The sequence below is a fragment of the Ciona intestinalis genome, unplaced genomic scaffold (assembly GCF_000224145.3).
Source record: "Ciona intestinalis unplaced genomic scaffold, KH HT000091.2, whole genome shotgun sequence".
Lineage (NCBI taxonomy): Eukaryota > Metazoa > Chordata > Ascidiacea > Phlebobranchia > Cionidae > Ciona > Ciona intestinalis.
Genome location: NW_004190413.2, coordinates 483 through 15,823, shown reverse-complemented (window position 1 = coordinate 15,823; position 15,341 = coordinate 483). Strand labels below are relative to the sequence as shown.

The following is a 15,341-nucleotide window of genomic DNA, read 5'->3' as shown; positions in this document are numbered from 1 at the left end:
GCCAACTTATGAAATAGTTATATATGCGTTATCAACATTATTATGCGGATTGTGTTTTCAAGGTTCGACAACCGGTTTCATGCTTGGTATATCGTAGGCCTATAGTCGGTTGGGGTAAGATGGCCCACGCTTTCATTCTCTTTATCGAACCATTGGGTAGTAAACCAAGAATATTTACAAATTTATCTCAGATATCTCAGAATTTTAAAAGATATCTCAGAATTTTAAAAGATAACTCAGAATTTAAAAAGAGCATTGTTAATGGTTCAAAACACGATCATAAATTATGGGATATTACGTTCAAGTGATATCCATCTTACCCCACGTTATAAAATTCACACTGCGTGTCGGTACGGGCTGCGGTTGGTACAGCATATTTGCCAGGTGGAAATGCGGTAGGTTTAACGATAAATGGTCTGTAATTAGGTTTAATAACTGATTCGTAACTGGAGTTACGTTAAGGAACTGTCACTCGCGGTAGAAAAAGTATATGATTTATAGTATTGTGTGTAATATATCTGCGTTCAACAGCAACGCTTTCAGCTGACGATCTTTTTCATGCCTTCTGTCCGTAACGTGTTTTAACGACTAGTTTTGTTGCTAGTTCCCTTTCTTCGTTGTTTAAATAATATGGTAGTCGCTGCCGTTTTTCGAAATGATAAGTAAAATAATACGTAATGCTATGGATACGCCATCTGTTCGTGGATATTTGCGCAATAAGTATCAACGAGCGGCGCTGTTACAATGGCGAGGTACCACAAAGCGTCGTCTTTATTTGCGTGAGCCGATGATGGTATAGGTAAATTAGGTTTGAATAAACTTTTACTGCCATTGTATATCCAGCTTTCATGATGCGCCACCAAGAGTAAATCACGCGATTCTTTACACCTGTGTTATTTTATAGCTAAGGGAAATCCCTTAGCCATGTTTGGGAATGATTTTTTATTGCACTGTTTTGTTTCTAATTCATATACATTTGGTAATTCATATACCTACATTTGGTGTATTGATACACTCCATGCTCACTGTTGAGTTATAACATGAGTGTCTTCTTATACACCAAACACACATGGTGTATTTATACACCTCATGCTCACTTTCAGGTTATAACATGAGTGTCTTCTTATACACCAAACACACATGGTGTATTCATACACCTCATGCTCACTTTCAGGTTATAACATAAGTGTCTTCTTATACACCAAACACACATGGTGTATTCATACACCTCATGCTCACTGTCCAGTTATAACATAGGTGTCTTCTTATACACCGGACACACACGGTGTATTCATACACCTCATGCTTACTTTCAGGTTACATTATAACCATCCCCTCACACCACGCTAAATAACTCATGTATTCCAGGGTTTGCTGTACAAATGACCTTCGCTGGTGAGGAGCCTCGTAAAGAGGTTTTCCTTGTCAACTCAGTCAACCAGTATGTTTGTGACATCCATGAGGCTGAGAGCGATGAAACACAAACTGTGTGTTACACGAGGTGAATGAGACTTGTATTTTATATGTGTGAAGTATTTGGACGAGGCACGTCATGGGACTTAGGATTTAGACCAGAGTTGGCCCATTACCCCAACATTGTATATGCACATTCTATTCTATATGGGTGAGGTCGTACAGTGTGGCACACCATGGGGCCTGGGGTTTAGACCAGAGTTGGCACATTACCCCAACATTGTGTGTGCACATTCTATTCTATATGGTTGAGATCCTACAGTGAGGCATGCCATGAGACCTGAGATTTAGACCAGAGTTGGCCCATTACCCCAACATAGTATATGCACATTCTATTCTATATGGCCGCTAAGATTTAGGCCAGAGTTGGCCCATTACCCCAACATAGTATATGCACATTCTATTCTATATGGGTGAGGTCCTACAGACCTACAGCATTTTCTTCCAACTAATTTTAAATACCTTTTTAACTGTAACGTGTTTAAACAGCTGTAGTTTTGTCGCCCTGTCCTTTCGTTTAAAATACTTTTAAACTTCGCTCCAATCGAGATACAAATAAAGTTATTATTATGTTAATATATTGTGTTGTTCTGTAATGATATATACTTAATGCAGAGAGATGACAAAGGGCACTTACTACATTCGTATGAAGTTGAATGGAGTTTGGTTGGACAACAGTCATTACTGCAACAACGCTTACACGAGCTGGAGTTGTAGATTTCATGTGAGATTGTTCGTTATAATACTAATTGTTATAAATAATTACTTAAAGGGAGCCATAGTAGTGTTAACTTTTTTTGGAAGAACCAAATGAAAACTAAATAATTACTTATATTAGGGTTTTGGGGACAGCGTTGGTATCTGAAATACACATTATACACAAATAAGTACCCGATCAAATTATAAGACGAAAAAATACACAAATAAGTACTCGATTAAAAAACAGCAAGCCATTTTCCATCTCAAACTAAACAAATGAATTTAAGCTCAATCTGACAAAATTAGATTTTCGCGACTGTATTTAATTTGATATACAGAACCATTTATTTTCTGTATGCTTTACTTAAGTTTATTTATCCGACATTGAACCAGAGTTGGCCAACACCCCAACACCCAGGTTGCTGATGGATTTTATATTTCAATTTATTCATTTAACAATGCAATATAAAGGTGAACAGCGGTCGCACTCCATTGGTTGAATCATTGAATGCAACGACACTTGAACCTGAGTCTCTGATTAAAGTTCGCGGCCGACTTTTCACCAACCTGATAAGTTCTGCTGTTGCTACAGCAACCAACGGGCAGACTTCAAACATAGCAAGGATCTGGTTGACCTCGGGGCAATGTGATCATTTGAAGGACACTGATGTCCCGTAAGTTCATTAACTAAGTTAGAAGGGGAATTATAAATTGCATTATATTAATCCGCAGTGTGGTTTTAATGTAGTGAGTCTAGATTATCGTTGTTTTGTTTTATACACTTGTTTTACACCACTTTTTACTTGTACTATCACTTTTTACTTGTATTACCACTTTTTACTTGTACTATCACTTTTTACTTGTACTACCACTTTTTACTTGTACTATCACTTCCAATATAACAGTCTTACTTCTGCTACCAGGCATGGTGTAACATATTTTTGACTTCCATGGTATAAATACAAATTTTATTCTAACGCTTTTGCGGTTAAAACCATGCTTGGTTCTACATCGTCAAGCCCTGATGTAATCTTGCCGAAATTTACATTTATACCAGAGAAGTTAAAATATATACTACAGGTAGTTTATTATATATTGTCCCTAAAATTTGTATTTTTATTTATAAACACCAGCAGACGGCAACTAAAAGTTGTTACAAATGTAATTTACATTATTCTCCATTTCTCAATCATAGCTAACTTATTCAAAATTACAAAAAATATTTTTTTTTATAAAAGCTCAGGTATAGTAATAAATACATTTGCCTTAAATTTATATCTACATTTGTGATTTTATTTATTCCCCCCCCAGGTATGGCATTTCTCTTGAGGGGGCAGAGGGTGAATCAAACTGGGGTTCTCTCACTTGCAAGATCCGTAGCAAGTACGTCGGGAACCAAAACTTTTCTTTCATCGTCAACGAGGGGTTCGGCAGATCAAGGCCGTACTCATCAACTAAACATCTAAGCGCAGATAACAGGATCTACATGCTACAGACTTATGCAGGTGAATACCAGTGGTCACTAATGGGTTGTCCAAATTATAAGCCAAACATAAAAAAAAATTCACTACAAAATGACATACGTGGTAACTTGTAAGCAGGCACGAGGTGTATGAAACAGAACACTCGTGTTATAACGACTGTCGTTATCCGGGCATGCGAGGATAAATAAGTTGCATTCATGTATTCATTTAAGTTTGGTACAAATGCTTTTGTCGTTTTAAATGCTGTTGTTCTGTAAAACTGAAGTCATTTTGAATATATCTAATAGGCCACACAAAAAGGTAAAATCTGTTTTAGGCTTAAACCTATGAATCATACCCCTGTTTTAAAAAGTACTCCTGTTGTCCTGCTGTTTTAAAAGTTAGAGAGACATGACAGCGGTTTTATAATGTGCTTTAGAATTCTTTGATTTTTTTTGATTCCTATTAAATGGGACTAGTAAATAGAATGCAAAGGTGTCCTATCTTCCCCTACCCTACTATATCTTAAATTATATAGTAACACGGTCTGTTCCACACTAGCACTCGAAACTTTTGATGTACCACCAATAAAGGTTTTATATCATTTAAACCAAATATATTTTTTCTACAGTTGTGACAGATGTGTCCCCAAAAGAAGGGAGCACTGTTGGTGGGACCATGCTTACTATATCTGGGAGAAACTTTGATGATCAATCTGGGATCAGAGCTCGAGTAAGAAACTTATTATCAACTTATCGTTTGCATAATCTAATATTTTCCATGTGTGGTTTACTATTTAACATCTTACCTGTACTAGTTAGACAATGCAGAATCATGATTATTTCTTGCCCATTCTAACTTAACATAAATTGTTATGTGTTGGCGACAATAAAGAATAAAATTAGCCACAAAAACATTGATGCATGCTTTTTACTAATCAGTTACCCACAAAGTAACATACACACTAAGTTCTGCGATTTATGAAATAGAATGTCTCCAACCCAGTGATTACTAATGGGTTGTCCGAATTGTCAGCCACACTTAAAAAAATGAAAATATCTTCCCCCCAAAATAATCACCCACAGAGTAACATACTTGACAACTCGTAAGGTGGCACGAGGTGTATAAACACCCGCGTTATAACAGCTGTCGTTTCCGGCCACGCGAGGATAAAGTAAACTTCATTTATTTCATGCAAACCAAGGCTAACTTTGCTTTCAACAGGTAATGGTTGGAGGTGTAGCTTGCACAGTGACAAGTGTCACTGACAACCAAATCATCTGTAAGACCGCCACCGAACCAGCGACAAGCAAGAGCGTTTACGCTGGAGGCCGTGGACTTAATATTGAGGTCTTCCCTGGCATAACAGACAAAGATGCAACATTGGATACTTCTGTATCTGGTGAGCTATTTAGATTTCCTACAGTGTTAGTTTTATCAATTCAAAATAGTCAGTTCTAGCTCAATGTGCTACTGGTTTTCAAACAATCTAAATATTTGTTGAAAGCATTCAGCGCTATAGTTGGAGCACCTGCATCTAGCCCACATGGTATTTTTCCAACCCAGTGTTCTCTAATGTGTTGTCTAAAATTGTCAGCCAGACTATTTTAAAAAAATAAAAAAAATCACTAAAAACAATCACCCACAAAATTGCATATGTAATAACTTATAAATTTGATCATAAACAAAATCTACTTTTCTTTTTTCTATTCTCCTTATTACTTGAAAGTATTTTTTACACCTGAAAAATAAGACCAATTTTGGACAAATCCTAATAATTTCATCCACCAGGTTACCTCACTTTCCACACTGACAAATCTGAATCCGGTACCATCAGTGGAGAAAACTTTGTTTCTCGTAGCCGTGGTTTTTACTACCCTGCTGTCACTGGAGGGCACATATTCAATCTTGCTGCAGACGACAACGCTGACCTTTACATCAACTCTAATGGGGAAGATGAAGCTGGAAAAGTAATTTCGAATTTGTTTTAATCTCTGATATTTTGTGATGTTTTGCTTAGTGCACCTGTCTGTAGCCCAGAGGTAATGGATTCAAGGCTTGCTGCTGCTACCATTGTTGGAGTATGTGGGCAAGACACTTAATGGCATTTGCTCCAACCCAGTGGTCACTAATGAGTTGCCCAAATTGTCTGCCATACAGAAAAAGGCAATCACTCAAAAAGTTAGATAAGTGGTAATTCGTAAGCAAGCATAAGGTGTATGAATTGGTGTGAACACATTTTAGGGAAGGATTTAAAATAAAATTTTTATCACCAATAAGGCCTCTCTGTACTGAGAGCCATAGGTTTCCTACCTCTGGTATAGGGCCCTTAATGCATTTGAACTTGACCTTTTTGCAGACTAAGATTATTACATCCGGTGGCAACAGTGCCTCAGTTACATTACAAGCAAGAACTCCGCATTACTTTGAGATCCGCCATCTTCAAGGAACTGGGGGTGCTAACTTTAAACTGAATGTGAAGGTTGATACTACAAACTACATACCAGAGAATACAGGTTTCAAGTTTAACAAACTTCTAATATTATTTTATATATTTCTGGCGCTGTAAAATAGTGGTTAAGACACCTAACTCCAGCCTAGAGCACACTGGTGTTAATGACACACTTATGAGCGTATGCGTTTTGGGGCAGGGCATTTAAAGCTAATTGCTCTAACTCACAAATAATTTGTTCAAAGTCATTGATACAAAAAATACATAATAAAACTTTATTTTTGTTTTTGTCCGAAATCGTTAATAAAGTAACACACTAAGAAAAAAATACATAGTAAAATTTTTTCTTTGTTTTTGTCCGAAATAATTGATAAAGTAACACACTCTATAAATATATACAAAATTAAACTTTTTTTCTTTGTTTTCAGCTCTTGCAGTTTCTGAAGTTCAAACCGTGGCAATCTCATCTACTCTTAACCATGAACATCAGTCAATCTCGCTTGAGGATTGGGTTGAACAAACACCTGTATCATCCCAGTGGACCATTGAGACAACGTGTAGTATCAGTTCATGCAGTGGACATTCATTCACCATCACTGTGTTCAAGACTTCAACAGGTTTGTTGGATGTTGAGTGATGGTCAGAACTTGGGGGGGGGGGTACCAAGCCACCATGTATGGTGCGTATTACCAATCTTTTCCATGTTTTCCATCCTCTTTTTTTTTCAGGCTGCAAAAGGTTCCATTGGTCCCTTATGCTTTTTTAACTTGTCGGCAGAATAGTGAAAAAGATAAATACAATCACCCACAAAGTTACATACCTGGTAACTAGTAAGTGGGCATAAGGTGTATGAAAAGTAACACTCCTGCTATAACGACTGTCGTTGCCCTGCCATGCGAGGATAAATAAGTTACATACGTGGTAACTCGTAAGCGGGCACGAGGTGTATAAAACAGAACATCCGTGTTGTAACGACTGTCGTTGCCCGGCCATGTGAGGATAAATAAGTTACATACGTGGTAACTCGTAAACGGGCACGGGGTGTATAAAACAGAACATCCATGTTATAACGACTGCCATTGCCCGCCATGTGAGGATAAATAAGTTACATACGTGGTAACTCGTAAGCGGGCATGAGGTATGTGAAACAGAACATCCATGTTATAACGACTACCATTGCCCTGCCATGTGAGGATAAATAAGTTACATACGTGGTAACTCGTAAGTGGGCACGAGGTGTGTGAAACAGAACATCCATGTTATAACGACTACCATTGCCCTGCCATGTGAGGATAAATAAGTTACATACGTGGTAATTCGTAAGTGGGACACTTGTGTTATAACGACTGTCATTACCCTGTTGCGCGAGGATGAATAAGTTAGATACGTGGTAACTTTTAAGCGAGCAAGATCTGTATAAAACACCTCTTGTGGTATAATGACTGTCGTTGCCCGCCACACAAAGATAAACAAGTTAAATTCATCCAAATCACCTCCACAGATCCCATCTTGTTTGGAGCCACAGAGTTTGAAGTAAAGTCAGCGATCACGGCATTGATTCCCACGAATTCTGAAGTTGAAACAGTGACATATGTAAACGATACATATGATATCACCTTTAAAACCAACAGAGGTTAGTTGGGTGTATTTACAATAAGTTTATTCATTTAATTTGTGACTTTTGTTCTAATTTTCCAACTAAATGAATAAAGACAGCGGCCAATATTTTACGGTAAGTTTGTTTAATTAAAAGCAAGTGTAGCATCTCCTAATGCTACATTTTGTCCTAGTTCAATAAATTCATTAAATGAGAAAACAACCAACAATTTAGAAAATGTTCACAAGATGTGTTTATGTTTAATTTACTATTTAAAAATTGTATAGAATTGAAGAAAACTTATGCGCAAACTAGTAAAAAGCTGTTTTAGTATAAAAATTTAAGTATTTTTGTTAAGTAATATCGAGTGCAAAATTTTTATCTCCTACAAATACTGTATTTTCCACGCAGGCAAAATTGAATTAAGTGCCACCAGCAACAGTGGTGACTTATCGGTGACAACCACTGAGGTCCAGGTTGGCGTGCCAAAGTTAGACACCTTCACCTTGACTGTGGATGGCTACATATCTACACCAATTGCTTTTGATGCCCCTACCTCACATGTTGTTAATGCCATCAATAGTTTGTTTGGACCAAGATGCCCACACCAACTTGGAACTACTTTGGCTGGGAATTATTTCAAGCATTTGTAAGTCAAGTGCTTTTAACTGGGGGTATTTGTCCTTTGATTTATAATATTTTTGAAACATAACATTTTTGGTTCATAGGTTTTCAAAATAAATTTCTGAATATGAAACTTTTTTAAAAGTATAGTCTATAGTTTCAATACAAACATTAAGTCTATGTATATATAAGAAACAATTGTCTTTTTTTTTATACATTTCGGTTGACAACTAAAACCATTCCCAGCAAAGTTGAAATTTAAAATGTTTGTGGTTCGAAACTGAAATTTTGTAACATGTTAAAATGTGCTGTTGTGTGTGTATATAAAGGTGTATATTCTTGTGACAAAACTATGATATTTGTTTGTTTCAGTGACTTTGAGACAAACACTGGTGTGTATTCTGGAGCAATTTCAAGTGAGAATTCATTCTGTGGAACTCGCTCACTTAAAAACCCATCGTATCTCTTCAATGAATGGGATAATTCATACTTCACTGCAGTTTATAGCAAGGTTGTAGGATTGTGTTACAGTGTTGTGTGTTTGGTGTGTAAGAAGACATCCATGTTATTATTTGACAGTGAGCATGAGGTGTATGAATACGTCATGTGTGTCTGGTGTATAAGAAGACACCCATGTTATAACTCGACAGTGAGCATGAGGTGTATTAGTTCACCACAAACAATTACCTTGTACTCAGGTTTGCTTTGCTTACATTGGAGACATCAACAGCCACCTATGGATAAGTTACTTCTTTGAAGATGTTGACAACAACAATGCCATTGTGGAATATTATCTTGTTGCGTTCAATGGTTTGGGGTTGGAAGACTCAACAACATGGAAACATGTTTGCGTTGATGTTGAAAAACTTCTTAAAGAGAGTGAGTAGTTTGTGTTTTACCTATTGTGCAAACCAAAGACACCATGCTTGCTTATGCAATTGTGGTGGATAGTTTTTGCCATACCCATGGTTGTTAGCATATTTGCTTTGATAAAATACAGAACAGCAATTGCTCCAACCTAGTGGTTGAATATATAAAAAATGCTTCGTAAAATAATCACACATCATTAAAAATGCATAAGTAGTGACTTGTATATACAAAGTGTATGAAACAGAAGATCAAAACTAACATTTAGCTGCAGTGTCACAATTTATAAGTGACTCTTGGTCTTATTATTTATAATTCTCTTCAGTTTTTATATTTTTTCTAAATTTTTTGTTTATATTTTTTCTAAATTTTTACCATTTTTATGGGCGTATGTGCTTTGATAAGAAAACATCACAAATAACTTTTCTTAGTAGTAGTGGTATGGGTTATCATAAAAAAAATGATTAAGTTACCCCCTCATTCATATCATTTATTAATATCTTGTTATAATATTACAGAACACGCAAACGGCAACAACTTTAAGGTTCGTCAACTTTACATTGCTGCTGGCAACGATCCAGATACCGACCACTATGTTGATAACTTCTTCATTGCGAGCTCTGTCTCCCTGTCAGATGACCAAATTCAAGGTAAGTTTATTTGTATGTACAGTATTGAATGAATGTGTGTTTAGTAGCCATGCTTCTACTTAACAATTTTCCATGTTTTTATCACTGTATTTCCGCTAATTTTCTTCTCTTTGTGGTTTTAATTAATTTGATCTTCGCTACTGTGTTTGAAGATGCACATAAACTTTTATAAAGTGTACAATTTTATTGTTTAAATGTTTATACTAGATGTTTATGTCCACAATAGTTTAATAAATGAAGTAAAACACTGCTTTATCCCAAGTAATTTATTTAAATAAATAGTTTTATTTTACAAAACCATGGGCCTTAGCTTAGTGTTTGAAGCACTTGCCCTCAACCTGATGATGCTGGGTTTAATGTTTCCACTGTTTTTATTTTAATGCAATGATAAATATTCATACTCATGGCAGATTGTTAATTAACTATTATCTTGACCCCAGAAATGCAGAGGCGAATCCAGCCTTCAGCTGTTCCTTCAATCAAACTTGAAAGTCTCACTGTGACAAAAACAAACAACATTTACAACGTCACATTCTACCCGATCGACTGTGGCAGCAGCTTTCCACTTCTGGGTAAAACAGTTTGATTTTAATGCAAGATTAATTTGCTTGGAACGCATTTACATTGAAGCAGAGTCTAAACTATAAAGTTTATGATAATTGGTTCAGATTTGCTATGAATGGCTCAATGTACGTGGCCATTCATAAATTACATTAGATAACATTTAAATTAGGTGCCTAATCATTAATATTAAACTACATTAACTTAGGTAGGTATTTATTAATATAAAATGGCCTACTTTAAATGGCGTTTCTTTTAATAGAAATATATTACATGCCCATTTATTTTGTTTAACTTATGTGCCCATTTATTCTAATTAAATAATTCTGACAACGAACTATTTTTTTAACCAGGTGTGGCCTTTACAAGTCAAACAACCATTAGCTCAGATGAAGCTGTTTATGGAATTGACTGGAACTCTACCAGCAGAGTAAGTATAAGGGGCCTTTGTTAGCATAGGGGATATCTGTTTAAAAACCGAGGCTAGATTTCATGGATCAGAGCTTTTTAAGCTAAAATATAATTTAAAAAATTAGAAAACAAAGCAACTCATATTGTAATATGGGCTATATTGCGTCTCGCAAGAAAGTGTTAAGATATACTTGCTTCTGGACCGTGGTTCTGGGGGTTTCGGCTGAAATTCAGCACTGGACGATATTTTCAATTATTCAAACATGTCTGTAGTTTTATGGGGGATTATTGTTTCTGTATGGTTGAGTTTTGGACAACCCATCAGTAACCACTAGTAATCACCAAACAATCCACACAGGTTCGGGTTACAAGGTTAATGGCTGCCTCACCAGCAGTGACCGGAACATTCGATATTTCATTCGCTGATCCAACATTTGGGTCTTTATCAGCACTTCCCACCAATATATCGGCCGATGATCTAACTCTGCAACTACAAAGCTTGGCTGGAGTGAATTCGGTGAATGTGGTCAAAAGTGGAACTTGTTATGGGTAAGCTGATGTGTTCTGTTATAAAGGTATCGCGTTTAGTATGTGCGTCACTTAAAAAAAATATTGCCTTTATAAAGAAAAACCTCACCCTTTTAGAATAGAATCTCTATCATTGAGTGTCTATAAACTGCCTCAGTGGGGTCTAGATGGTAGCACCCTGGTAATAGACCTACATCCCAGGTCTCAGGTGTGCCTCACTGGAGACCCCACTCTTATAGAATATATTCTCTATTACTGAGTGGATATAAACTGCTTCAGTGAAATCTAGATAGTAGCACTAGGGCTGTTAGGGTAATAAACTGCTCCCCATATCTTCATGCATTCAAACAATTGTAAATGACTCTAATATATTTAACTAAATTGTTCATAGATATTCCTGGCAGACAACATTTGTATCACCTGGGGGGAAGTACCCAGCCATGACAACTGATGGTACTAACATGGTTGGGAAATCCCCTGTAGTGACACCCACTGTAGTAACAGAGGGGGGCATCAACATGAACCCAATATATGGAGATTTCTTCAGCACTGGACACAGTCAGCCCCAGGTTGGTTCAGCTAGGGTGTTTAATACTGATATTATTTATATATACTTGCTTTGCGGGGCAACGACAGTCGTTATGACACAGGTTTTTTTTTCATACACCTTGTGCCATTTTAAGTACCATGTATGTAACTTTGTGAGAGATTGTTTTAAGTATGGCATACACTTTAGACAGAAACTATAATACAAGTTTAGCCACAAAATGTGGGAAAAACAGTTTCATATTATGCTTAACAGCAACAGTTCACATTTAAGTGTATTCTGATACTCATCATACACCAAGCAAGGTAGCTATAATAGTAAACAGCACATGTGTAACTTCAGGTTCAAGTTTACATCAACAACGTCCCATCAAAATGTGACGGAGATTATGACAGTGATGCAGCGACATCGTGTGGCTTTCAATGGTCGTCAGCGGCAACCCCAACTTTGACGAATGTAACACCAACAAGTGGCGTGACAGGAGATTCAATCAGCTTAACAGGTAACGTAGATACTTTGGATGGCGACTTAGCTCAGCGGTTAGACGCTTGCGTTGTAACTTAGGGGTAGTGGGTTGAATGCTTGCAATAGGCAAATGTTTAATAGACACTGCTCTAATTCAGTGGTCACTAATAAATGAATGAATGTAACTCACTTTAGTTACCATGTAGGTTACTTTGTGGGTGATTATTATTTTTTGGGGGGCGGGATTTTTTCATTTTTTTTATGTATGGCTGACAATTTTGACAACCCATTAGTGACCACTGGGTTGGAGCAATTGCCGTTAAGTGTCTTGCCAAAGAACACATACGCCCACAATGGTAGCATAAACTGTAGTAACCATAGATATTCCTGTGAGTTCTGATTCATATATGATATTTACATGCTTTGTAAAACATATCTCAATTTTATAATAAAACTTTGCACTGTAGTTTTTTTAATAGGTGGTAAAAAAGATCTCTGTATGAAATGGGCCACCAGTACAAAAAATATGTTTTAATTAAATGTTGAAAATATGTTTGAATTAAATGTTGAATGCTATGACCCTCTGTATAAATTTAAAATGGCACGCCAGAACAAAATGAACTACTGCTTTATTTAAAAATTTTAAACATCATGCGATTCACAGGCTCCGGGTTCGGCACCACAGCCAGTGATGTAACTGTTACGATCGGTGGAATGGCTTGTACTGTGAGTACGGTGACTGATACATCTGTTAGTTGCACTTTAGGGGAATCCCCTGGTGGCACACAAACCATTGCAGTTAAAGTTGCTGGAAAAGGTGGGATATTGTGATGAACTGTTGGGTTATAAAATATACTGACTTTTTATTTTTAAGTGTTTTTTTTTAATTTTCATATGTATTTTTTTATAAATGAATAAATGAATGAATGTAACTTACTTTATCTTCGCGTGGCTGGAAAATGACAGTCAATATTACTTGAGTGTTCTGTTTCATACACCTTGTGTCAGCTGAGTTAGCATGTATGTAACTTTGTGGGTGATTATTTCTGTGTTAAGTTACAGAGCGTGTGTTATTTGCTATTGCCATATTGTTTTCACTTTTTCCCTCATTCCTGTGTTTTGCTGTGTTGTTGTTTGGTTAGTTGCCAAAGTTTACGAATTTTTCATCAAAGAATCAATCAGTCATAAATTATACCAACAAAAGCCACATTACACTTAATATATTAATGCCATATAACAGTATAACATATCTCATACTCAAAGGTTCTGCTGCATCAACTGCTGGTACATTCACAGTGACCAGCGCTGTCACCTCTATAACACCAACTAGTGGCAGCACCAACGGGTGTACAACGGTCACAATCGCGGGATCAGGTACGATTGTTTATATCAGAAGAATGTTCACTTATTATTTAAGGATAATTTACACAAGTATTATTCTGGTTGTAGTATGGCTATTGGTCATTATAAAAAAGCCTAAAAATTTGCAACTTTGTGATTGCACAATATTTCAAACAAACCTATTGTTTGTTTTGTTTAAACGGTAAAAATCTACAATAAAATTTAAAACAGTCATTTGTATAAAGATGGTTATTACAATATGGGTGTTGGGGTAATGAGCTAAATCTGACGTAAATCCAAGGTCCTCAAGGACCAATATAGACTAAATTAGAATAAGCAGTTGGTTATTTAATTATGATCTAATAATGTGGTTTATTATACAGCGTTTGATACTTTAAGTTCAACGGTTGCGATTGGTGGATACGACTGTGTTGTTTCCATGGTAACCTATAGCACCATCGTGTGTACAACCTCGGCAGCGACATCCGCTGGCAGCGTTTCGGTTGTCGTGACAACATCATCAGTTGCCGCGACATCTTCAGTGACGTATGAATACACCGACACTGGGGCAGCTAGCATTTCTGCAATCTCATCCACAACTTATACATCAAATGGAGGTATGTAGTGTAACTTGGTGGATAGTAACTTCTATTACACTGATGATGGACCAAGTTGCTGTCTGGATACTAAACTCATGATCAGCAGATGTTTCGGACAGTAACTTGTTGGATAGTAACCTCTTTTACACTGATGATGGACCAAGTTACTGTCTGGATACTAAACTCATGATCAGCAGATGTTTCGGACAGTAACTTGTTGGATAGTAACCTCTTTTACACTGATGATGGACCAAGTTGCTGTCCGGATACTAAACTCATGATCAGCAGATGTTTCGGACAGTAACTTGTTGGATAGTAACCTCTTTTACACTGATGATGGACCAAGTTACTATCTGCAACATTAAAGGGACTTCAACACATTTTTACTCTTCTTTTCTTACAGGAACCAGGGTAACCATAACAGGAACCAATTTTGGAACAACACAAGGAGTTGTAACTTTTGGTACCAACTCAGTGACAGTGGCATCATGGAGTGACACCTCTATTGAGATTGACACCCCAGCATTGGCACCTGCAATCTACGACCTCCATGTTATCATTCAACCCAATGGTTGCGCTCTCAACAGGTGATGACGAAACCATTATTTGGTTTACTCTATGCTAAATTTGGAAGCAAAAGGCAAAATTCTGAATTTTAAGCATCATACCAAAACATAATGTGTCACATTTCTAAACATTCATTAAAGATTCACTGTTTAATAACTAAAACCATATTCAGTAATGTCGAAAGTTAAAATAATTTCCGTAAAGCAAAATGCTCACCAAAAGGGCAAACAAATATTTCATACGCTTTACACCTTTTCTCCACAGTGTTGCCGCCTCTGTAACTTACGGTTTCTCTGTGTCTTCAATTTCTGAAACCACTGGTTCTCACATGGGGGGAACCACCATTACTATCGCTGGGGAAGGCTTCACTACTGACACTAGCGTTACTTTTGGTGACATCACTTGTGATGCCACTGTGACATCATCAACAGAAATGACCTGTGTGACATCATCATCAGGGGTTGTACACAATGTTACGAATGACGGGGCGCATGCAA

General features: G+C 36.8%; 1 protein-coding gene across 1 annotated transcript in view; it reads left to right on the top strand.

Annotated features, from left to right (window-relative positions):
* LOC108950272 (fibrocystin-L-like) overlaps positions 1–15,341 on the top strand; it is a gene marked incomplete at its 3' end in the record, with an annotated part of 23,348 nt that extends 8,007 nt beyond the window's left edge. The window contains exons 8-31 of the mRNA XM_018815550.2: positions 1,369–1,501; positions 2,089–2,197; positions 2,644–2,846; positions 3,484–3,677; positions 4,267–4,367; positions 4,860–5,037; positions 5,427–5,605; positions 5,995–6,151; positions 6,516–6,704; positions 7,589–7,720; positions 8,096–8,333; positions 8,681–8,819; positions 9,007–9,187; positions 9,694–9,825; positions 10,266–10,397; positions 10,740–10,816; positions 11,156–11,346; positions 11,717–11,894; positions 12,215–12,374; positions 13,002–13,154; positions 13,601–13,711; positions 14,062–14,295; positions 14,681–14,864; positions 15,109–15,341. Of these exons, the coding sequence (XP_018671095.1) occupies positions 1,369–1,501; positions 2,089–2,197; positions 2,644–2,846; positions 3,484–3,677; positions 4,267–4,367; positions 4,860–5,037; positions 5,427–5,605; positions 5,995–6,151; positions 6,516–6,704; positions 7,589–7,720; positions 8,096–8,333; positions 8,681–8,819; positions 9,007–9,187; positions 9,694–9,825; positions 10,266–10,397; positions 10,740–10,816; positions 11,156–11,346; positions 11,717–11,894; positions 12,215–12,374; positions 13,002–13,154; positions 13,601–13,711; positions 14,062–14,295; positions 14,681–14,864; positions 15,109–15,341 (3,918 nt within the window). The remainder of the gene's footprint in view (positions 1–1,368; positions 1,502–2,088; positions 2,198–2,643; positions 2,847–3,483; positions 3,678–4,266; positions 4,368–4,859; positions 5,038–5,426; positions 5,606–5,994; positions 6,152–6,515; positions 6,705–7,588; positions 7,721–8,095; positions 8,334–8,680; positions 8,820–9,006; positions 9,188–9,693; positions 9,826–10,265; positions 10,398–10,739; positions 10,817–11,155; positions 11,347–11,716; positions 11,895–12,214; positions 12,375–13,001; positions 13,155–13,600; positions 13,712–14,061; positions 14,296–14,680; positions 14,865–15,108) is intronic.